Source organism: Musca domestica, unplaced genomic scaffold, assembly GCF_030504385.1.
Source record: "Musca domestica strain aabys unplaced genomic scaffold, Musca_domestica.polishedcontigs.V.1.1 17, whole genome shotgun sequence".
In the NCBI taxonomy this organism is placed as follows: domain Eukaryota; kingdom Metazoa; phylum Arthropoda; class Insecta; order Diptera; family Muscidae; genus Musca; species Musca domestica.
Window position 1 is genome coordinate 9,354,216 of NW_026712230.1, and position 24,781 is coordinate 9,378,996.

The 24,781-nt window shown below is 34.0% G+C and overlaps 2 protein-coding genes and 3 non-coding genes across 5 annotated transcripts; 1 reads left to right on the forward strand and 4 right to left on the reverse strand.

Moving 5' to 3' along the window:
* Positions 1 to 13,090: 13,090 nt before the first annotated feature.
* LOC101896980 (origin recognition complex subunit 4) lies at positions 13,091 to 14,721 on the reverse strand. The gene is made up of 2 exons (XM_005179255.4): positions 14,430 to 14,721; positions 13,091 to 14,365 (listed from the first exon to the last, which is right to left on the reverse strand). The coding sequence occupies exons 1-2, from the start codon at positions 14,619 to 14,621 to the stop codon at positions 13,181 to 13,183; spliced, it is 1,377 nt and encodes a 458-aa protein (XP_005179312.1). The 5' UTR covers positions 14,622 to 14,721; the 3' UTR covers positions 13,091 to 13,180.
* A 2,809-nt stretch (positions 14,722 to 17,530) lies between these two features.
* Positions 17,531 to 18,987, forward strand: LOC131801625 (zinc finger CCCH domain-containing protein 15 homolog). The gene has a single exon (XM_059120467.1). The coding sequence runs from the start codon at positions 17,659 to 17,661 to the stop codon at positions 18,874 to 18,876; it is 1,218 nt and encodes a 405-aa protein (XP_058976450.1). The 5' UTR covers positions 17,531 to 17,658; the 3' UTR covers positions 18,877 to 18,987.
* Positions 18,988 to 20,033: 1,046 nt separating this feature from the next.
* Positions 20,034 to 20,105, reverse strand: TRNAA-UGC (transfer RNA alanine (anticodon UGC)). The gene has a single exon. It is a non-coding gene; the product is annotated as a tRNA-Ala (tRNA).
* Positions 20,106 to 22,321: 2,216 nt separating this feature from the next.
* On the reverse strand, positions 22,322 to 22,393 carry TRNAA-UGC (transfer RNA alanine (anticodon UGC)). The gene has a single exon. It is a non-coding gene; the product is annotated as a tRNA-Ala (tRNA).
* A 2,016-nt stretch (positions 22,394 to 24,409) lies between these two features.
* Positions 24,410 to 24,477, reverse strand: TRNAA-UGC (transfer RNA alanine (anticodon UGC)). The gene has a single exon. It is a non-coding gene; the product is annotated as a tRNA-Ala (tRNA).
* Positions 24,478 to 24,781: the final 304 nt, after the last annotated feature.

Here is a 24,781-nt window from a genome sequence, read left to right on the forward strand (position 1 = left end):
GAAACCCGCGTCGCTGTGGCCGAAAAATGGCTCGAGAGCTGAACATATCGCAATATTCCATTCGGCAAATATTAAAAAATGAGCTTAGGGGTAACGCCATTGAAATTCCAAAAAGTACAAGAACTTACACCGCAACAGAAAAAAATAGACTCAAAAGAGCAAAAGAGTTGCTTCGCTTGGCCGAAAGTGGTGATCTGCCGAATTTTGTTTTCTCCGAGGAGAAAACATTCGTTGTCCAGCAGTTTGTAAATAAACAAAATGATCGTGTTTACTTGGCAAAGAGATCAGCTGAAAATGTGCACCTTCGTTTGGCCACCAGAACTCAAGCGCTGGTCATGGTGTTGGTGTGGGCCGCCATAACAGCCGATCTCCGCTCGTATTAATCGACAGTGGCTTCAGAATAAATGTTGAATATTATCGCGAAAATATTCTAGAGGATATATTAAAGCCTTGGGCATGCAAACATTTTGGCCACAGTCCTTGAACATTCCAAGAGGATTCAGCACCATCTCACTCAGCACGCGCCACGCAACAATAGTTACAAAATGAGCTTCCTCGCTTCATTTCCAGCACACAATTGCCACCAAAATCTCCGAATAGCAATCCGTTGGACTATTGTGTCTAGAGTATTTTTGAAAGCAAGGTTGGCACTAAAAAAATACCAAAGTGTTGATCACCTCATGGTACAATGAGGAAGTAGAATAGCTTTGAAAAACTACAGAAATACAACCCTGAGGCTATGCCCACTACCTGGCAGACACATTCAAAATTATATGAAACAGGTTGTTTTCATATTTTTCCTCAATTTAAACTGAGTCATATAACGCGAAAAAAATGAAATGCCCGGATTTCCTCTCACAAACATGATCCAAACTATTCAATCTTAAATAGTTTGTTTTCATTTTTCAAAACAATAAATACATACACAAAATTGGAAGAAGTCAGCTTCTGGACCTTGTGTATTGCATTTTATTGAGGGTATTATGGATCAGACTATGTACCTTAACATTTTGAAACAAAGTTGGGCACTCTGTAAGGAAAAGCTTGCCCTTGTCGAAGATTATTGTTTAATCAAGACAATGATCCGAAACACAAGACTTATAAAGTGCTGTCATGGCTGCTATATAATTGTCCCTACGTTATGGATACACCAGCCGAGTCCAGACGTAAACACCATAGAGAATTTATGAAGCTATCTCGATGGAAAAATCCGCCTGCATACCATATCTTGCAAAGAAGTTTTGAAGAAAGGTTTGTAGAAAGAGTGGCAAAAAAATGTAACCTAGATTTTGCGAAAAACTTGTTAAAAGTATGCCAAATAGGCTACAAATGGTAAAAAAGTAAAGGAATGGATACAAAATATTAATGTTTAGAAATACTTTAAATTATACGAAGTGTACGAGTTTGGCTTTGTCATTGAAATATGATCTCTTTTAATTTTTATTTATTTTTTTACTTTCAATAAATTAACATGTTAAGTTTTTTTTTTTTGCTTTTTAAATTACTTTATAGTACACTGTATAACAAAAAGTTAAAAAAAAACAATTTTTTTGTAAATATTTTTTTTGGGAAGTTATTAAACAATAAACATTTTTCTTTGGCTGTACGAGTTTCGCTTGGAGCTACTGTATGTTCTCTCACACAAATTCAAGTCGCTCATTATGATTAATAATTTGTATTGCTTTTAGATTTTATTAATAAAAATATTGTGTGCATATACTTATGTACACACACATATATGTATGTGTTGGCATGCATAGGGGATTTTTATTGATATTTTTCACTTTAAGTTTCTTATCAGTTTATTTGCAAAAAGCTAAAATAAAGACAACAACATTTTCGGTAATTTACCCTTAGCAATGGGATTTTTTTCCTGTCTACGAATCTTTCTATAAAATGATGCAGCCTCAGAGACATCTTCACAGTTACTCAAATCTTAATCTTAGAGCAAAAACTCTTTACTGGAACTTCGCAAATATGAAATTTTTCACACTCCTGGCTGCACTGATGGCATTGTTTGCCATCTGTAATAATTTCTCGATGGTATCGGCATCTCGTGACTCCAGACCTGTTCAACCTAGAGTTCAACCACCACCGCCACCACCCAAACAAAAACCATTCATCTATGATGCACCAATTAGAAGGCCAGGAGGACAAAAAACTATGTACGCTTAAAGTGTTAATAATTTGTACTTTTTAATAAATTTTATTTACGGCAAATATATCATCTTCTATTTTTAGTTTGAGTATTTTTTAAAGACACTTTTTTAAATTAGAAATATGTATTTTTAATTGCCTCACACCATTGTTGCCATTGAAATCAATTTTAAATTGGACAAAATGTAAATTTCAATAAAGTCGATTTTGTGGAATAACCTTAAAATTCTATTCATCTTTTGTGTATAAAATGCAACTCGGATTCGACACAATTCGTTGTCTCTAAACATCAGATAATATTGTTACAAAAATTATGAATAACGCTGTTTAATTTTCAAGTGTATCGGCAAATCGTCAATAGCCTAAAAAGCAGTTAGGCTGGAAATACATAAAGCGCATATTTGGCTGGCCTAAGTCATCGGCTGGCTTCTTCGTAGAGGAACAAAAGAGTTTTAGGTTGATTTAGTTCGATTTTGGCCCTAGGCTCTTTTGTTCATTTCCAAAGAAGCCAGCCAGATAAGCGCTTTATGTATTCCCACCTAAAGTTCGGCCGGGCCGAACTTTGAATTCCCTCCACCATTTGGAACTAATTCGAAAATTTTCAAAAAAAAAAATTTGTTAAAATCTAAAAAATACCGAATATCGGAAGTTGCCGATATATAGGAGATATACGATATTGTGGACCTATATAAACAATTCTATTTCAGGGGGTAAAGTACTCACAAAGAGCTCCTGTGTAGAATTTCACAGAATTCCAGTGAAAAATGTGGCTAAAATCATAAAAATACCGAATATCGGAGGGTACCCATATATCGGGGATATAACCCATCTTCGAACTCGACCTGCCTGCAGACAAAAGACAGATCTGTGCATAATTTTAGCTTCCTATCTTAATTCGTTTTGAATGTAGCGTAATTACAACAGACGGACGGACAGGGTTAAATCGTCATAAAATTTTACGCTGATCAAGAATAATTATACTTCGTTGGGTGTAAAATTATTATTTCGTTGAGTTACAAACGGAATGACGAATTTAATATAGCCTCCATACTATGTAGAAGAGGGTATAAAAAGGTACCGGAGGGTATAAAAAGGTATCGGCATACAATCAAATGTTTCCACTTATTTATGCCCACCACTATTCTATGGAGGGTATATTAACTTTTTCATTCCGTTTGTAACTCCTCGAAATATTTGTGATAGACCCTAAAAAGTATATACATTCTGGATCAGAGTAAAATTCTAAGACGATCTAGCGATGTTCGACTGTCTGTCTGTGTCTATCGTAGTGAAAAATTTACATTCTTGCAGTTCAGGAACAGACCAAAGTTGTTTTGGTATTTGGTATCAAACAACTTGTTGCATTTGTTTTGATAGGAATTCTGACATTACAACCGGTAGGCCTCTTTTCTTGCAAACATTTTTCAACTTAGTTTTCATTGTACCATGGTAGTAGCCATCGTAGAAGAATACAGGTAGTCTCATCAATACAGCTGCTGGGACAATGAAATGTCAAACCTTTTTTGGAATTGAAAAATTTTGAATGAAAAAATTATTGAAATTTGTAGAAATTGTTGAAAAATGAATATCATAACAACCTTCGATTTGTGTCGTATAAGAAAACATATAAAAACGACTTTTTTTGACAACACATTTAACAAATTTTGACATATTAATGTTCCTTAGCATTGATGCATCTACTGTATACTTCTACCGTGGTAGTAGCCGTGGTACAATTTATATTTTGTAGTTCTTCCTTATATGTGGGCCAGACCAAATATTTTGTTATTTTCATGCCTCTGAGAGGGTATTACCATCTCAAGTCAAGGAAGAATATAATCTAAAACAGAAAATTAAAATATTCCTCTAAAAAGTTATGTAAGACTTAAGGTGAGAATACATAAGTCGCTTTTTGACTGGCTTAAGTCACCGGCTGGCTTGTTCGAAAAAGAACAAAGGTGCGTAGGGCCAAAATCGAACTAAGTCAGCCTAAAACTCTCTACAAGGAAACCAGTTAAAAAAGCGTTTTATATATTCTCACCACTATGTTATTATTCAATTTCTTTGTTCCGGAACTGCAAGTTTGTAAAACTTTTTACTACGATATCTGATTTTTCCTTTATGATATCGAAAAAAAATAGAAAACTAGTAGATTTTTGCAGGTGGTGAAACAAAGCAAATATTATGCTACAGAAAGCAAGGGCTGGATTCTTGTTCTATGAAAATGTGGAATGAAAAACATTTCCTTTATAAAATTTTCATTTGACATTTTTTCCATTATAAAAGTTTTCATTTTACATTTTCATAGAACAAGAATTGAGGCCCAAACTCATTATAAACTCAAAATACCAAAATACAAAATTGTGGGTAATCGTTGTAGGTACCGTTACATGGGGGCTATACCAAACATCTTAAGAGTATTACAAACGCCTGTGCCAAAATTCAATTTACTTATCTTAAATATTGCGACCTCTATTTTGATTTCAACAGACGGACAGACATCGTTATGGTGGAAGATATAAAATGTTAACAGAATTGTTAACGGATTATATTTTTTTGAAAATTGCCAAATTCGTTGCAAATGGTGGAGGGTATTCAAAATATTCAAAAAAAAATTATTCAAAGTAATTATTTATAACTATTCAAATCAAAACTTGGAATTTACGAACATATTAATAAAATAGATCAATAACCGCAAACTTTTTCAATAAAATATTTCATGTAATCCTTTAAATAGTATTCAACTGCCAATTCGATTTCGATATAAAAGCTTGGGTAAGTATCAAGATAAACAACAGTGCCATTTGACAATCAGACAGTCGATTAACTTTAATTCTAACAGTTATCAACAAAACCGCAAAAAATGAGAGCTATTTTCGTTTTGGTGGCAATCATTGTTTTGGCGACAGTAGCAACAGCCAAAAAACATTCAACACCAAAAGATAGACGGTACACTCTGCCTACAGTAGGATCCCATAAGCCCAATAGACCTGCACTAAACCAGCTAAACTATCCTGGCCAACCAGATCCTTATAAACCGGCTGTAAAACCTTATAGACCCGCAGCACCAAAACTTTATAAACCTGTTGTGAAACCCTATCTCCCTCCAAACCCTATGAAACCAAAACTCAACAATTTGTTAGGGAAACCAACAAAAACTCCTAATAGATATCCTCCAACGCAATACCCCGTCAATAAATTGTCAAGAAGTAACAGTTTTTAAGATGTGACGTTGGATAACATTATTCTATTCTATTATTAATAACCTTATAAAGAAAATTTTAAATAAATACAATTACACAAATGTGAACATTCAAAGCAAATACATTTCAACATATTTCCAAGCATGGTACAATAAGGAGGTAGAACAGCTTCGTAAAACTACAGAAATACAACCCGTTTTACCCGTTTCTGTCAGACTCATTTCAAATTATATGCAAACATTTGTTTTCATATCTCCTTAATTTTTAAGGTAGAGCTACAAAATTCCCTTTTTATTGTCCAATGTTTCCATGCATATTTCACATGGTAGAATAATACAAGTAACAGCAAGTGTTATTGTACAACAACAACCACATGCAAAATTGATTTTGCACGTAAAATATTTATTTTATATATCATTCTCCTGAACGTAAATTATTAGCTATCAACAATCGGTCAATTTCAACACTTCATGCAATCCATTATCCATTTTTGAGGCAAAAATATCACAAGGGCAAGGTAGACCTTCCCATGGCATAATTACAGAAGCTACCCCCTAAATACGATTTTTTTCATTTTGTGCCCTTAAGGGCTAAGGCTGGAAATACATAAAGCGCATATTTGGCTGGCTTAAGTCATCGGCTGGCTTCTTCGTAAATAAACAAAGGAGTTTTAGGTTGACCTAGTTCGATTTTGGCCCTAGGCTCCTTTGTTCATTTCCGAAGAAGCCAGCCGATGACTTAAGCCAGCCAAATAAGCGCTTTATGTATTCCCAGCTTAAGTACATAAAAAGCTTGAAGTCATGGCTAGGCATATTTTGTGACATTTCACAAAGGGATTACAGAGCCGCACTAAAATCCTGCCGTCGTTTTACATTATAATTTGACATTAATATGCCTAGGCATGACTTCAAGCTTTTTATGTACTTGCGCCCTTATTCTGTTGAAACATATACATATTATCTGTATGTGTGTGTATTGTTTTGAATAAAAAATACATTAATTTGAAATTATTTCAAACTTGGTTACAAAATAACAAATCGTACATTTTTGTGATAAAATTGTATTGTCCTACTATTTTAGATTCAATCTTGTGGAATAACCCTGAAATTCCATTCTTGTTTCGCGTGTTTTTTTTTTTCAATATAAGAATTTGGTTTAAAAAAAATTAAAAGTAAACAAAGCCAACTGTTGCATATTATAAAATCCATTTGACACTACAAGACTCCAGCACAGAGTTGCATTTTTCTAGTTTCTTTAAAGTTGAGCAAGCTTTCTTATTGAGCCATGGACCTTCTAAAGTTCGGTTTTAGATGCTGGTTATGTTGGCAGAAGTTGTTCTTCTGCCAAATTTATTTCGAATCGGCAAGAATATTGATATAGCTCCCACATATAACTTTCATCCGAATTTAGATTTAGGCCCCTCAGAGTCTAATATGAACTCTATAACAATGATATTCGCTACGAGGTATCAGTACTTACGTACTACTTATGATTATGTATGTATACATATACATAAGTATATATATATCTTCAGGCATAGTAGAACTAAGGGTTTAATTACATAAGAAGCTTGAAGTCATGGCTAGGCATATTTTGTGGCATTTCATAAAGGGATTACAGAGCCTCACTAAAATCCTGCCGTCATTTTCCATTATAATTTGACATTAATATGCCTAGCCATGACTTCAAGCTTGTTATGTACTTGCACCTTAAGAAGGCAAAATCAAGCAATCATATGTTTACAATTTTTTTTCAAATTTATACATTTGATAACATCTCATTGTCAAAATCTATATTCATAAATCCATTATATTCACACAAAATCAGAGATAGGAACTGTTTTTGCATCGAAATTTGACAAGGTACATTACAGAAAATGTAGAGCTGGAATGCTAATTTGAAATGAGGTTACCCTTATTTCATTGTACCATGGCTTCAGGCTACTTGAAAATGGAGCTTTTTTAAAGTCAAAATGTGTGTAAATATTTTTTATTAAAATATGATACAAGACTTCATTATCTTTACCCAATACGACACAATACCGAAAATTATACTTCGAAGCATTGTACAATAAAAAGGTAAGGTAGAGCTACCAGCTAATTACAATTTTTCTTAATTGTGCCCGGCTTCTGCCATTAGAAGAAACGCGCATTACAGCGTGCAAATTAAAGGTAATACCAATTATTACCATGGAAATGAAAGAATTATCAAGTGGGATAATATTTTTTGATAGGAAATTCAGGCACCTCATTCGTCTTTCACTCTTTTCAATATTCAAAATAAGGAATACAAAATTCAAAATATTAAGTAAATTAGAAAACCCTGTTAATTCTAATTTTGGATAATTCTGACAAAGCATAGGCATAGCTCAAGGGGTGTATTTTTGTACTTTTACGAAGCCCGTCTACCTCCCAATAGTACCATGCTTCCATCGTAAACTAAGAAGATAACGTCATTTCAAATAAGCATTCCCATTTTTGCTTTTTCTGTAATTTACCTTGTCAAATTTCACTGCATAGAAAGCAGGTTCCCATCTCTGATTTGTGTATGTACAATGTATTTAAAAATAAATATTTTGATATGAGATGCTGTTAAATGAATAATTTTGAAAAAAAAAAATTAACATATGATTGCATGACTTTACCTTCTTAATTCTACCATTCATGCTTCGAAGGACACACGGGCGAAAACAAAAGATTGAAAGATACTACACATTCACCCAATAGCAATATTTTCAATGTTTCGCAATATTTTAGATTTTTAATAATAATCATTCTTTTACACGTATTTTTAAGGCCGTAAGTTGTTGCCAGATTGTAAATTTCTGTTTACAAGTTTTTTAAAATGTTATTAATATAATTCCATTAATGTTTTATTCAAAAAACAAACGTCAATAAAGGATTTTTTGCGACAAAAGCATGTCATCGACCTCAGAAGATAAAAGAAGATCGCGATAAACGAATGAAACGCTATGGATTATTCACAATATCTAATGCAATTGCAATTTTGTTTCATCCCTAAACGGAGACATTTTTTTAAATGATGTATTATGAAATTGTATTTCATCAAAATTTGAATTTTTTAACATTATTTTAGAGGTATCCCAGAACCTGCAAGAATTTAATAGTTCTCATGGATCTATAAGAAAAGTTGCTCAATTTCAGGAAGCTAGGAAAAATGCAACTATAGTTGTGTTCCAGTACTTTTTTAGTAGTAAAACTAGCAGAAGAGAGAACAGTTCGAAATGTCATTCTCATTTAGGTTTGCTCAAAAACTAAGGGAACGGAAAATTAGCAGAAATGCGATAAAATGTCAAAATTCAAAATTCCAAAAGTAAACAGCCTAAATCGAACTGGTGAAACCTTACTGAAAAGGGCGCCAACACTTAAAAAATTAGTATTGAAGACGATAAGTTAAAATTAATAATTTATAATAGTAATTTATAATCTGATTCCTCATTCTGCCAGTCCTCTTCACTGCTGGAATCATCCAAAAGTGAATACATCAGTTGCTCCATATTTTCTCTTTTTGTTTTTTGCACGACAAATATTAGTTTTTCCTTTAGTTTTCAAGTTGATCATTTTCTTTATTGAAATGTATCAATACATTTTTCAACCTTGTTAGCCCTGCCAATTAAATGTCAAATTTACAATATGCACATTTCTGCTCGGCCAAATTCATGTAGATAAAACAAGCAGAAATATGCACCACTTAGCGCCATTTTTTTCTCGAGAGAGCTGCAAGTTTTGCTAGTTTTTGGAGTTCGGGAACGCGTTGTAGCAGAATTAGCGCTAATTAGTACTAATTTGCAGGTTCTGAAACACAACTTATGTACCAGAGCCTTATAGTGTCAAATAGACATCTAAGTATGCAAAATTGGCTTTGCTTATTTTATATTTTTTAACAAAATTCTCATATTGGAGAAAACAACAAAACATGAACGGAATTTTGGGGTTCTTCCACAAAATTGAATATATGATAGTAAGACAATTATATTTTCTCCCAAAAGTGTGTAATATGTTTCCCATTAAGGTCGAAAATATACATTTTTGTTGCAACTGAATTTAAAATAATTTCAAATTATTTTGTTTTCATTCAAAACAATGCACACACATATACAAACTGTGTATATGTAATGACAGAATTGGGGCACCAGAAGAAAAAAATTGTATTTAGGGGGTAGCTTTGTTCTACTTTCTGTAATTGTGTCATGCTAGTTCTGAAAATTTCTTTCAATATCATAAAGGGAAAATTGGTTATCTCATTTTTAGATTTTTGCAGTCTGTTCCAGACTATTTGTTTATTTTTCAGAACAGTACATATATATACAAAAACTATACTTGGTAGGTTCCAGAACTGCAAGAATGTAAATGTTTTTACTACGATTACCGATTATCCCTTTATGATATCGAAAAAAAAAACTTGGAAAACTAGTAGATATGTGCAGGTTCGGACATTACAAAAATACTAAAAGAAAAAATTGTATTCAGGTGATTGCTACTTTGTCGTCATTGTTCCATGGAAGTAACATTTTCACATTTCATTTTTGCGAATTCTGGAACAAAACGAATATGTTATTTAATTCCTTTTTTAATATCAAATCACCCCACTGTACGTTGATAATGAAAATAATAATCGATGTGTCAACGAATGTTATTCGTGGGACATGGCAACCCTTATGCCATAACGGACTTCCACAAACAATAACAAAACTTGGCGTGCCTTGAATGGAAAGCATATTTTTGAAATAAATTTTCCTGTGTTTCTGCGTCTTAAAAGGGCGATCGGATTTAAAGAACCATTTAAAAAGAGTTCTAAAAAAGAAACTTATAATTAACAGAATGAGCGATTCAACAGCAAAACGATACCGAGGACGTTCCAAAAAAGGGTCAATGGCGAATAAGAGCCAATACAACAGCTATGAATGGTCTGTTGCAAATAAAGCAGAGCTCGATCCTTGTGATTGCCTGCATGTTGGCTGTGAAGGATGCTGGTATCCATGTGAGACGTGTGGCAGTGTCAAATGTTCTACGTTTTGTCGACAAAAACGTAAAGAAACAGCATGGGAACAACAATATATTGAATGGATGCGATCCAATTAGAAATATGACGGGTGAGCTACGAAAAGTTGCACTCCCGTTTCTTTTAATTCTTACTGAAGTAGTCCAACATTAACTTTGACCTGAAATTCAATTGTTTTTATGTCTTTGATTTTTCTCCATTTTCTTTCGATGCACTTGAAATGTTTTGTTTAATTTATAAAAATTTACAACATGCGCCGGATATTACTTAACTTAATATGAATTCAATGTTTTGCTTTTTTTAAACACATGTGTTATTTGAATAAATTAATATCTTATCTTTTCCTATATTGATCATTGACTATGATATTTTTGGAGATCACAGACGTTCAGAACAAACACCTATCCTAATCCCATTAATTTTTAACATTTGTTTTAAAAACTTTAAGTTAAGTTTAAATTTCTATACCTTTTGTCTAATCGATTTCGGAAAGAAATCAAACTGGATGATTTTTGTAAAGTTCTATACTGAAAGAATATTAGATCCCACGGAAAAAGGCCGATTGACATCCTTATTAGTATTCAGGATCTCAACATTGGGAAACTTTTTTTGTTGTTATATTGACCGCCGTTGCGTCAATGAAAATTTAACCCGATATTAGTTTTGGTATGAGGGAGTCGGTGCACGACTGCACCTTTCTGAATCTGGTTGTCAAAAGGAAGACTGTTACCAAATTACCATTTTTTTCAGAACGGCATTAAAACCCCTGTGCTATACGTACTGATGTAAACGTTTTGTTTTTTCTTATGATGTTAGACGCCCCTTACTAGATCATGTAATACTTTCTGACGCGCTTGGGCGGATTGCTTGTATGCATAACATAAATATCCCAAAGTATATACACTAATGTAATATTTCATATGAAAATAATGATTGGTAATACCAACTTAAAGAATTGAAAAATTTAGTCTCATATTTGAGCGAAACTTAAAATTGCTATGAAAGGTGAGATTAAAAAAACTGCAACCAACTTCAGACTGCTAACATTATATTGTTTACAAGCGTACAAAAAGGTGAGAATTTTCCAGAAAAAAGGTATTCGTGATGGAATTCAAGCGTGATAGTGTAATTTCCTTATATTTTGCTGGAAAACCACAAGTGGCTGTCGTTAGAGCACTCCAGCATTTAAATGTGAATAAATCTTTTTCAGCAGAAATGGTTCGAAAAGTAAGGAAGCGACTTGATCGAAACCCGCGTCGCAGAGGCCGAAAAATGGCTCGTGAGCTAAACATATCGCAATATTCCATTCGGCAAATATTGAAAAGAGCTCGGGGTAAAGCCATTGAAATTCCAATAAGTGCAAGAACTTACACCGCAACAGGAAGAAAATAGACTCAAGAGCTAAAGAGTTGCTTCGCTTAACCCAAAGGGTTGAACTGCGGAATTTGGTTTTCTCCGATGAGAAAACATTCGTTGTCCAGCAGTTTACAAACAAACAATCGTGTTTACTTGCCAAAGAGGTCAGCTGAAAATATGCTCCTGCGGTTAGGCACCAGAACTCAACCGCCGGTGATGGTGTGGGCCGCCATCAGATAAATGGCTAATATTATCGCGAAAATATTCTGGAGGGTGTATTGAAGCCTTGGGCACACTGACATTTTCGCCCAGACCTTTGACATTCCAACAGGACTCAGCACCATCGCACTCAGCACGTGTCACCCAAGAATGGTTACAAAATGAGTTGGACTATTGTGTCTGGAGTATTTTGGAAAGCAAGATTTGCACCAAAAATACCAAAGTGTCGATCGCCTCAAGAAAACGCTTCGCCGGGAATGGGCCAAAATATCGCAGACCAACGTTCGGGCAGCGTGTGACGGTTTCATTGGCCGTTTGAAGGCCATAATTTGTGCCAAAGGTGACCAAATCGAACAAATCTAAACTTATTCTGAAATTTAATGCTACTTCCGACAATTTTTGCTTTTATTCAATAAAATTTAAAAATAAAATGTAAAAAGTATGGCGTTTGACTTTTTTGCAGTTTTTTTATCTCACCCTCTAGTTTCCTATTCGTGTACATTCTTGAACTCTGTATTGACTTGGAAACATTTTTTAAGGCCCTGTAACTAAATTTATTCGATTGGCAGTTGGTCTGTTCCACAACTGCAACAATGAAAAATTGTTTACAACGATCATATAATATCAAAAAAAAAAAATGACAAAAGTAGTACATTCTAGCAGGTTCTTGAACACAGAAATTTGTTTTCTATAAAGCAAATATTCTTTTTGTAAAATTGTTTACTGTTGCAGTTCAGGCATATCTTATATACATGCGCCTTGGTTCTGATAAAAATCAAATTAATCCCTGAAAAGGTGTCTATATTTATATACCTTATGTAAATATGGCTTGGTTTTAATAATCCTTAACAATACAGCTTGATTCCTAGAAGAAAGTCTTAATATTTCTAAATGCGAGTTGAAATTATTAACAAGAAGCTGCAAGAATTTACTTTTTTCCATTATTTGAATCATACAAGAAAATCTGTTAACATAGTAATATTTTTACATTCATGCAGGTTCTGGAACATATCAATCCTTTAAAAATCATTTAAGTTCTTTGTTATAAATCGCATAGTTTTCCAAACAATCCGTAATTATAGCGAGATAAAAAAAGTCATATAATATTTTTTTTATTTATTTATTATTTTTTTTTTGTAATGAAAGTTTATTTTCTTTCGTTTTCTTTTCTCAAAAATAAATAACTTAGACATTTAATGATATAAGAAATTATAAACGGTGCCTTAAATTAAAGAACTTTGTGACCATTGTTGTACTTCTGTGGGCAGGGCTTGATATCGTTGTACAGCCTGATTAATTTGACCATATGTTAGCACCATTTTATGCATTTCAAATTCCTTTTGCACTTTACATGTTGTCGCTGTTAGAGGCAATATAATTTCCATATTTCGCAAGTGTTCGAAAGCTTTCAAAGCCACGGGCCTTTCAATGCCCTGCATTGTTGATGAAACTTTGGCAAACTTATGAAATCGTGAAAATATAATTTCAAAATTGAATGGATCACGATCATAAATTTCCGAATGATGTTTAATGGCAATGATTAGACACAATTCCAATACGGATAGACCGCACAAGAGCTCAACTTTTTCATCCATTTCATAGATGGCAGTTAACTGGGTTATTTGTTCGGCGGTAATTTGTTCCGCAATCGAAAGAGAGGTTTGCATTTGGCAAACCAATCGAAAAATAAAAATTTTAAGGAAAGCTTGACTAACATCAAAATCAAATAGAGCCTGTAGAGACTTAACAACTGAGGGCGTTTTAATTAACTCTGCAATATGTTTATTCCATGCTTCCATATATTTCTTGCTAAACTTATATTTGGAGGGTTGAAAATGGCTGCGATGAAATGTCAATTCACTGGACTGTAAATGTTTGAGTGTGCCAACTCTGTCCGCTAGTTCTTTTAATTGTTTTTCACTGGGTATGGTTAAAAGTTCAGCAAACAGCTTAACATATTCATCAAAGTCTTCTGCATTTGGAAATATGAATACCTGACGATGTGAAAAACGTGATTTTACACGCTTCTCCAATAGCTCAATAACATCTAAACGACAGGTAACACCCAAGACACAAATCGGTGCCTGGGCACTTTGTGATACGTCAAAGAGATTATATAGCAGAGTTTGATTGTGATGTGCGCAGAATAAGTCGAATTCGTCCAATATGAATACCACACTTTTAGAACGTTTATTACCCGCCTTCAAGCAGGCAAGTAAAAATGCCAAATTTTCGGAAAATGAACCGAATACTTTGCCATCAGTGGCATTTTCCAACTGCATTTGTACGGTAACCGACTTGAGTGCCAGGCGATCATCTGTATGTAGATTACCATTGAGATGGACAATTAAGGTGTTTTGTATAAAATCCTTGTTTTTCATTAGGTCCGTCAGTACAGCATTAACGAGCTGAAATAAATAATTTTAGGATAATTTCACTACTTTGGTATATCTGTAAAAATAAATCACTTACTGTTGTCTTCCCCGATCCTCGCGGTCCAATCAACAGCATAGAATTCGATTCACCCATTTCTGCTGTCCTTTGCAACAATTGCCGAATATTATCACGTTCATTTTCATGACCACGAAAAGTACTGTAGTCCGTTTGTAATCTTTCCTTAAGGAATTTTCTTGTTTTTAATATTTCTTCACTATCATCGGGCATTTTTATTAAATACTTTATTGGGTTATCAATTGATTTATTTACAACGATCCCGTTTGTTTGTTTACCGACGACTCCGACTGAACAAATGCTCTGCTGCCGCCAATTTTTTTGTTTGTAACAGCATAAACGATAAATCGATAACTGGTAGGATCGATGACATTGTTTGAAGATAGATCATGGTAGAGAATACAGACAGTCGAATCGACACAGTTGCTGAATATTTTGAATGAAAAATTATTCAAATTCGTTAAAGAGTTGAAAAATTCATATCACGAGGAACTCCGATTGGCGTCATATAAGAAAACATATAAAAATCTACATAATGTCAACATTATTTGTTTATGTGTGTGTTTTCTTTTTTTATAATAAAAAAATTGTTCAGAAAAATATTTAAATTCAATTCATCGACAATATTTACAGTTTTTGTAGCGAAATAAGCATTTAGAGATACATATTAAACATGATTTTGAAAAGAAATGTTGAACTTTTTATTTAGTTTTCAATAATTTATTCAATAGCAATGGAACAAGTTGTTTGTTTTTTTTCTATTGTTTTCGTGACATTACAAGCCAAACAGGTACACCTCTATACTTGCAATTTTTTCAAAGTTAGCCTACCTTGTCTTCAAAGTTGCGCTCCAGGCCCATTTATTAGATCGTGTAAAGAGCGAATTCCCTTAAAATCTTTTAACCGTCAAAATTTCGACTGAAACGAATAATAATTCGCCTCTGTTTATCTTTTTTGTGGCGAATTTGTAAACATATAAGGAAAAAACAAAGAAATGCATACGAAACAAAGCACACGAGCATAGTAATAAAATTAAACAAATTTATAAAAATTAAACGTTTCAATGAAAATATTCAAGCAGTCAAGCAGACAGAAAAAAATTATGTGTGTCTGTATAACCATGGTACAATGAAAAGAAGGTAGGTCAACTTTGAAAAAATTGCAAGTATAGAGGTCTACCTGTTTGGCTTGTAATGTCAAAATTAGTATCAAAACAATAACAAATCAAACAACTTGTTGCATTTATTTTGAATAAATAATTGAAAACCGCGATAACTGAATGAAAGGTAAACACTTCTTTTCAAAATCATGTACTATATGTCTTTTAAGGACTATTTCGCTACAAAAACTCTAGATTTTGTCGATGCATACGTTGAAATAAACGTTTTGAAAACATCCGAATTTAAATATTTTCTGAGCAATTTTTTTGTTATTGAAAAGAAAACACATACATAAACAAATAAAGATGACATATTAAGCCAAGAAAATAAAAAAATTAAAATCATATGGTATCATAGCCCTACCTTGATATCATTGTACCATGTGTATAACATAATAGGTGTGTCTGGTTACTTTTCCTGCAGGAATTGTCCAGCAACTTCTTTCTGAGAGAGTAAGGTAGTTTTATTCTCTTTTGCAAGGAAAATGCGAAAAGTAAACAGACGGTATTCCTGCAGAAGCTTGCACCTAATCAGCTGATCAAATCAAAACAAACCAATTTGTCCCCCATCAGGAGAATTAAAACAAAGGAAGCAATACTAATTTTACAAGTTTTTTAAATAAAAATGTTGGAAATAGTCTTTTATTTTCTTATTACATATTAACATTTACGTTTTTCACATTTTGTAAAGTTTTTCTCCAAAAACTATTAGTCTTGCTAATTCCAAAAAAAAATTTTCAAATTGAAAGCACAAAAATAAATAAACAAACAATAGAAAACATCTGATTGAATGTCGATGAATGAGAAGAAGAAGAGTTGCAAGCGATTGCAAGAAAAAATTTTTCCAGCAAGAATTTGCAAACTCTCACTGAAAGAACTGTCAAAATTTCTCTCTCCAACCGCTCTCTTTTGCAGAACTTTTGGGTTAACAGACGACTTCCAGTAACAATTTGTAACAATTGTTACAAATTTTAGGGTAACCAGACACACCTAATATTTGTAACAACTATTACTTTTAGCACAAAAGTTCTGCAAAAGAGAGTGACTTGAGAGGGGTTTTGACAGTGCTTTCACCGAGTGTTTGCAAATTCTTACTGAACTAATTTCTTGTTGCAAACATTTGCTATGTTTCTTCTTCTTTCCGTGATTTGTATTTGGGAAAGCACATATAAATATATATTTTGATAATGATAAGCCTAAAGGTAAGATGACATAAAAGGCTCTTTTGACTGGCTCAAGTAATTGGCTGAATTCTTCGGACAAGGAACATTCATTCAACATTTTAAATTCTAAAATCAGTTTGACATTTCATTGTCCCAGCAGCTGTGTCGATGCGACTACCTGTATTTTTCTACCATGAGCTTTACACTACTTTTCTTATTTTGCCATGGGTAGTCATGATTCGTAGTGGAAAAAGGAAGTTTTCAAATATGGGCCATACTTTTGTTTTAAAACAACCAACTAAAAATGTAAATTGTTGAAATTCATTTGATTTCTGAAGCCAAAATCGAACAATTACGAATAAAAATAATTTATTTACTCTCATTTTAAAACAATTAAAATTAAGTCTATCATGTCTAGCCGTCTCTACCGAAATTTTCAGTTTATTCAAGCTAATGCGAACGAGAGAATTTTTCACATTGTTCCTGATTTTTAATTACAAAAAAAAAAAAAATCAAAAAACCCAGAACTACTTTTTGCACGTTGCATAGTCGCAGTTCACTTCCAAATAGGAATATATAACTTGATACAAAAATACAGTTGACCATATAAAAAATATGCGAATTTGTTAATAATACCGATAAAAATTCTGTATTTGCTAAACTTTTTTGATTTTTGATATATCAATGCTTATAAACGATTATGCATTTGCCTATTCCATTTAAGAAAATCAAATTCGATTAGTAAAAGGTGTCACCCTGCAATGTCACTAGATACGCTGTTATCGAAATCAGCAACAATGTGATGGAGGTATTCACACACATTGACGGCCAAATGTCAAAATTACCAACCACGCAGCCAGCTATAGAAACTTCTCAGACTTTTTATTAAGAGACTACGGGATTTTTTTAAAGAAAATTGGACTGAAATATGCCTCCAAAAAAAGCTCCAGCGCCAAGTAAAAAAACCGAGCAGAAAAAGAAGGAAAAGGTCATTGAGGACAAGACTTTCGGTTTAAAGAATAAGAAGGGTTCCAAACAGCAAAAATTCATCCAACAAGTTCAGAAGCAGGTTAACAGCGGTGGTCAACATCCGCGCACCGACAACAAAAAGAAGGATGAAAAGGAGAAGAAATTGCAGGAACAAAAGGAATTGGCATTGATTTTTAAGCCGGTGCAGAAGGTCGAAAAGGGTACAGACCCCAAATCGGTTGTGTGTGCTTTCTTCAAACAGGGAACATGTACCAAAGGTGACAAATGTAAATTCTCCCATGACTTGGCTGTGGAAAATAAGGTCGAGAAGCGTTCCATCTATGTGGATATGCGTGATGCCGAAGAGGATGACATGAAGAACTGGGATGATGCCAAACTCAAGGAGGTGGTTAATCAGAAACATTCCAGTGAAAAGAAGAGGCCCACGACTGATATTATTTGCAAGTACTTCATTGAGGCGGTGGAAAAATCGAAATATGGCTGGTTCTGGGAATGTCCCAACGGCGAGAAGTGCATTTATCGACATGCTCTGCCACAGGGCTACGTGCTGAAGAAGGACAAGAAGAAGGAAGACAAACCAACGGAAATTTCATTGGTAGATCTAATCGAAAAGGAACGAGCAGCTTTGGGTCCCAATACCACTAAAGTAACGCTGGAAACATTTTTGGCCTGGAAGAAACGAAAGATCCAAGAAAAGAAAGATAAAATGGCCGCTGATGAGGAACGCAAAAAGAATGACTTTAGCAAAGGCAAACAATTCGGTATCTCGGGTAGAGAAATGTTTAGCTTCAATCCTGATTTGGTGGATGATGGTCCGATGGAAGATGGCGATGCTGCCTTTGACACCTATAAACGTGAAGAGAACGAAGAAGAAGTCGAATACAAAGAATTGGATTTGGCGTCACTTTCTCTGTCAGCCCAGGAGGTTGATGGAACGGGTACACAGGCTTCAGCAACACGTCTACAGGAACAGGCCGATGCATTGGAGAAACAAGAAGCCGAAGCGGCAGCCGCTGCAGCTGCTGACGAAGAGAGTGCAACATCTAACACACCTGCCACTGATGCTGCTCCCATCAATAAGGATCTGTTTATGGGATTAGCCGATGAATTGGATGATTTAGATTTGGAAGATGAAGACGAGGACGAAGATGACTAAGATGAAGAAGAAGATAGAGATTAGGGGACATGTGTCATGTTTTTAAAACCACAAGATACTGCTTATCTGCTGCTTCAACAACAAAATAATCTTCTGAAGAGAAATTAAATAACAAAATGTTATATCAATTTAAAGAATTTTTAATAAATCTTAGTTATTTGTCAATACAAAAAATGAGAGCGTAAAAGGTATTGATTCAATTTATTGGATTGTATTTATTTTAATCATGGGTAATTATCTATTAATACCTATCATTAACAAGTCATGGATACGAACAATGTGATTGAATTTATTAAAGTAGTCCTGAGAAATTACGTTCGATGTCTGAAATCTTGCGCGAATCATTCTTGTTTTCAAACGGATATATTGATTTTATGTTCTTTGTAGATATTGATTGAATTGGGTATTTGCTGTTCCAAGTCACAGTTTGATTTAAACATAATTTAACGGTACCTGTCGATTTAAGGTATTGATAACACTTGAACCTTTTTACACCAAATAATATAATTGATTTTTTTATGGATACAAGGAAACAACTTCTACTTCATCTTATGCAATTGCGGTGTCCTCTACCCATTTCTGTAAGACTATGAATGCTATACAAAACAACCCAAAAAAAATTTCCGTTCTCAAAAGCCGAATCCTCGACCATGGATTGTTACATAAGTCTGTAATATAATTTTGTTTATGTGCTCTGATAATTCGGTGCATTTTTATTACAGCGGAACTAAGTTCCAATCCTTTAAAATCCTTATTCATTATTGGTTCTCGACAAAATATTGATTTTTCAATAGAAAATGTGCCACAAATGTATCATTTTGGGGTTGGTTTGATTCGTACGTCGGTGGTTCTTACATAACGGTACCAAACGATTTCAGGTATTTTGAAGGTCGTATTTACATGAATATTCTAATCGAAATGTTTTTAATGTGGCATTTAACTTTATTCCTCGCAAAATACAGTAAAATCCATTTTGTAGTGCTATTTAGCAGTACCCCCGATAGAGACATTGAAGATAATCTACAAAATATCCCCTATAACATTAGACGTTAAATTTTCTATTTTATTTTGATGTAGTTCTAATTTAGCGAATAGCAGTTTGAAATTACGTTTTTTACTCAAATTGATTGTAAAGTATTCTATCAAGTTTAAAATACTGGAGATGCCGGGGATTGAACCCGGGGCCTCTCACATGCAAAGCGAGCGCTCTACCACTGAGCTACATCCCCCATAAATAATTACATTTTTCAATATAAAGTAAAACAAGTAAAAAAGCTGTAAGATCGGCCGGGCCGAACTTTTAATACCCTCCACCTTTTGGTACAAATAAAATCCGTTAAAAATTCTGTTAAAATCTTAAGAATACCGAGTGCTTATACGACGACGTGGGCCTGCATAGGCATATTTTGTCATAAGTTGTTACAATAATTTAATTGTGAAACTTGAAGAAAAATCTGTTTATGTAGTTAATGTAGTTAAAATCATTAAAATACCGAATATTGGGGGGCGGGGGTACCGTTATATGGGGGCTATTCGAAAACGTGGACCTGCACTGACCTGCAATTTTCTGGCATGGGCTGAAGTATCCATTACGAACTTCACATGCGAAATTTGAAACAATAAATAATGTCCCTAAAATCATCAAAATACCGAATATCGGGGGGTACGGTATATGGGGCTATATGAAGATGTGGACCTGCACAGAAAATTTTCTGTCTTAGGCCGTAGTATCCATTACGAACTTCAAATACCAAATTTGGAACGATTTCGCTAAATAATGTCGCTTAAATCATCAAAATACCGAAAATCGGGGGGTACCCTTATATGGGGGCTATACGAAGACGTGGACCTACATGGCTCATTTTTTGACTTAGGATTTAGTATCCATTACAAACTTCAAATACCAAATTTGAAACGATTCCGGTAAACAAAGTCGCTAAAATCATTAAAATCCCGAATATCGGGGGGGTACCGTTATATGGGGACTATATGAAGACGTGAACCTACATGGCTCATTTTTTGACTTACGATGTAGTATCCATTACGAACTTCAAATGCCAAATTTGAAACAATTCCGATGAATAATGTTGCTAAAATCATCAAAATACCGAATATCAGGAGGTACCATTATATGGGGGCTATATGATAACTTGGACCTACATGGCCCATTTTCGAACTTAACCTGCCTACTGGCAAAATATACATGTGTGCAAAATTTTAGCCTTCTATCTCAATTTGTTTGAAAGATAGCGTGATTACAACAGACAGACAGACGGACAGACAGACAGACGGACATGGCTAAATCGTCTTAAAATTTTTACGCTGATCAAGAATATATATACTTTGTTGGGTCTGACATGAGTATTTCGAGGAGTTACAAACGGAATGACAAAATGAATATACCCTCCATAGTATGGTGGAGGGTATAAAAATATCCTTAATTTTATCCTGAATTATTACTTCAATATTTAGATAACACATCCGAAGATTGTGGATGAGTAAAACAATAATGGTAGGGATAGAATAAATAAGAAACAATATTACCTTGTAAGGTATCCTAAAGAGAAGATACAAAACCAAATATATAAATATTTTTATATTGTCGACGAAAGATTTTTGGTTACTAAAAACTGCAAAGAATATTTCCCCTAAATATTTATGCCCAAAGGAACTCTCCGAAGTTTCAAATATTTCACAAAGTGAAGTCAAAGGCAATAACATAATCTGTTCATCATATCTACCATGTCATCAATGAAGAGCTATACAGGGTGAGATGAAAAAACTGCAACCAACTTCAGACTGCTGTCATTTCTAAGCCACTCGTCCGACAGCTGTTAAAATTATTCCAGTGCAAGCTTTCAAAAGCATTTTGGTGAGAATTTTCCAGACAAAAAAGTTATTCGTGATAGAATTCAAGCGTGATTTCTTTATATTTGGCCGGGGTGAAGCCATTGAAAGAAAATAGACTTAAAACAGCTAAAGAGTCGCTTCACTTGGCCGAAAGTGGTGAACTGCCGAATTTGGTTTTCTCCGATGAGATAACATTAGTTTTCCAGCAGTTTGTAAACAAGCAAAATGATCGTGTTTACTTGCCAAAGAGGTTAGCTGAAAATATGAACCTTCGGTTGGCCACCAGCATTCGGGCAGCGTGTGACGGATTCATGTCGGTTTGAAGGCCATAATTCGTGCGAAAGGTGACCAATTCGAGCAAATCTAAAATTATTCTACAATTTGATGCTATTTCCGAAATTTTTTGCTTTCATTCAATAAAATTAAAAAAAGTAAAAATTATGGCGTTTACTTTGTTCCAGTTTTTTTATCTCACCCTGTATATTTGAATTATAATTTGTGAACACAAATTGAAGTCTAATCAACAGTTGTATTCAAGAGTCTCCATATCCAGCTGTTTGCAGCAAAGGAAATGTCTCTGGGACAAAATTATACTTGGAGATGCCGGGGATTGAACCCGGGGCCTCTCACATGCAAAGCGAGCGCTCTACCACTGAGCTACATCCCCCATAATTATGGATTTATTTATATCAAAAATGGATGATTAAAATTTAAGAGACAGACCTTTAAAACCAAACTGCGGTTTAATGAATACAACCGTGTAAATGTGGAAAAGGACTCACATAGCCCGGGCTATATAGAATGGTCTCTGATAAACATAAATTGATACATGAAAATTTTTTGCATAAAAAGGATCTCAAATCTTTTCTAACTCTTCAAAGCATTCATTTTCCGTTCCATTTTTTAAATAGTCCAGTTTTACTCTGCCTAACAGGTTCATGTTGCAATAACCATTGGACATTGTAGAAGAATACAGGTATTATCGCTTGGGAACATTAATAAGTCAACGCAACGCAACATTAATAAGTCAAAATTGTTTTTAATTTTTTTTTTTCAGTTTTTTTTTTTTTAGTTTTTTATAAGTTTTCTTATACGACACCAATCGGAGGTTGTTATGATATATATTTTTTTTAACAATTTTCACAAATTTGAATAATTTTTCATTTTAAAGTTTTCAATTTCAAAAAAAAAAAGTTTTGAATTTCATTGTCTCAGCAGCTAAGTCGATGCGACTTCCTGTATTCTTATACCATTAAAGAACAGAAACATAGTTTCCTGCAATAACAGTCCAGCAACTTTTCTCTGAGAAAGTCAAGTAAACCAATTATGGAATTGAAAATGTTGAATGAAAAATTATTTAAATTTGTTAAAATTGTTGGAAAACGCGTATTATAATAACCTCCAAATGACGTCGTATAAGAAAACAAATATAAATCTACTTATATTTGAAAAGATATTTAAAATTGTTTTTTGACATATCAATGTTCCCAAGCGTTGATGCATCTACCTGTATTCTTCTACCATGCAAAAAATTAACCACAAATGGAAAAGTTGCAAGAGATTGCAAGAAAAAATTTGTTTGGCAAGAATTTGAAACCTTTCATTAAAAGAACTGCAACATTTCTTCCTCGAATCGATCTCTTTTATAGTACATTTTTGTTAGCAAATGGGTAACTGGGCAGACCTAGTATAACACAGTGCAAAGCCAGAGATGCATCACATACTCCCTATTAAGCCAGGCGTTTTGTCATTAATTACTTGTAACAAATGGAAACGTCACATGAAGGTATTTCCCTATATTAACATGTTATTAGTAATCCGTTAAACATTAAGGTGAGGATACATAAATAGCTTGGCATCATGGATAGGCATATTAATGCCAAATTATAAGGAGAGATGACGGCAGGAGTCGAGTGCGGTTTTGGCATCCGGTTATTATGTGTCACAAAATATGCCATGCGAAGACTTCAAGCTGCTTATGTACCCACACCTTTAAACGAAACTAACTGGCTTAAGGCATCAGCTGGGTTCTTCGTAGAGGAACGGAGGAGTTTTAGGTTGACTAAATTCGATTTTGTCTCTAGGCTAGGCTCTGTTCATTTCCGAAGAAGAAGCCAATGACTGAAGGCAGTTAGTTTTGTTTAAAGGTGTGGGTACATAAGCAGCTTGAAGTCTTCGCATGGCATATTTTGTGACCTATCATAAAGGGATGCCAAAGCCGCACTCGAATCCTGTCGTCCTTTCCCATTAGAATTGACACTATCCATGATGCCAAGCTACTTATGTAGCCTAAAAAAGAGTTTTATGTATTTTCACCTTAAAACAATCAAGCAATCAGTTGATTTTTCAAAACGAAGCAATTTACCGCCATAAAAAGGAATGTAGAGCGCAAACAGAGAATTCCAATAACAATGTGCAACAGTAGTTACAAAAAAAACTTAGGGCAAGCAGACACACCCAATGAGGCAAACATTTCATACACATTTCCGAGGATACTTTTGTCGTTAAAAATCCGGCACATAAACACCTTATATAACGGACTGTCAGAATAGAATCGATTTATTATCTAAATTTCTACCGGGGTTTTTAAAACAAGACTATTGTAGTAAACGTTAGTGAAAAACTGTCTGTCATCTGCCATATGATCTATAACTAAATTTTCGAAACTAATTTAAAAATTATCTGGAGATGCCGGGGATTGAACCCGGGGCCTCTCACATGCAAAGCGAGCGCTCTACCACTGAGCAAAGCGAGCGCTCTACCACTGAGCTACATCCCCTACAATTATACTAAGTTAAAAGCCTATTCGTCTAGTTGAATCTTAATATTAATTTTATATTAAAGGACATTAATTTTTTTATTAAAATCGAAAGTTTACAAAATTTTCGTTTTAGATTAAAATTTATGAATCCTTCAAAATTCATTATTGCGGACAAATTATTTTGTTTTGACAAATCAGCTGATTGCTTGCAAGATTTTTGTCTATGTTTACTTTTCTGAGTTTTCTTGCAAAAGAGAATAAAACTACCATACTCATTCAGGAAGGAGTTGCCAG

Bases quoted from the DNA above. Each gene is read 5' to 3' on its own strand.
- LOC101896980 (XM_005179255.4), bottom strand. From the start codon at position 14,621: ATGCCCGATGATAGTGAAGAAATATTAAAAACAAGAAAATTCCTTAAG. The intron at 14,366-14,429 runs GTAAGTGATTTA...TATTTATTTCAG, and splicing joins GAGGATCGGGGAAGACAACA to CTCGTTAATGCTGTACTGAC.
- LOC131801625 (XM_059120467.1), top strand. From the start codon at position 17,659: ATGCCTCCAAAAAAAGCTCCAGCGCCAAGTAAAAAAACCGAGCAGAAA.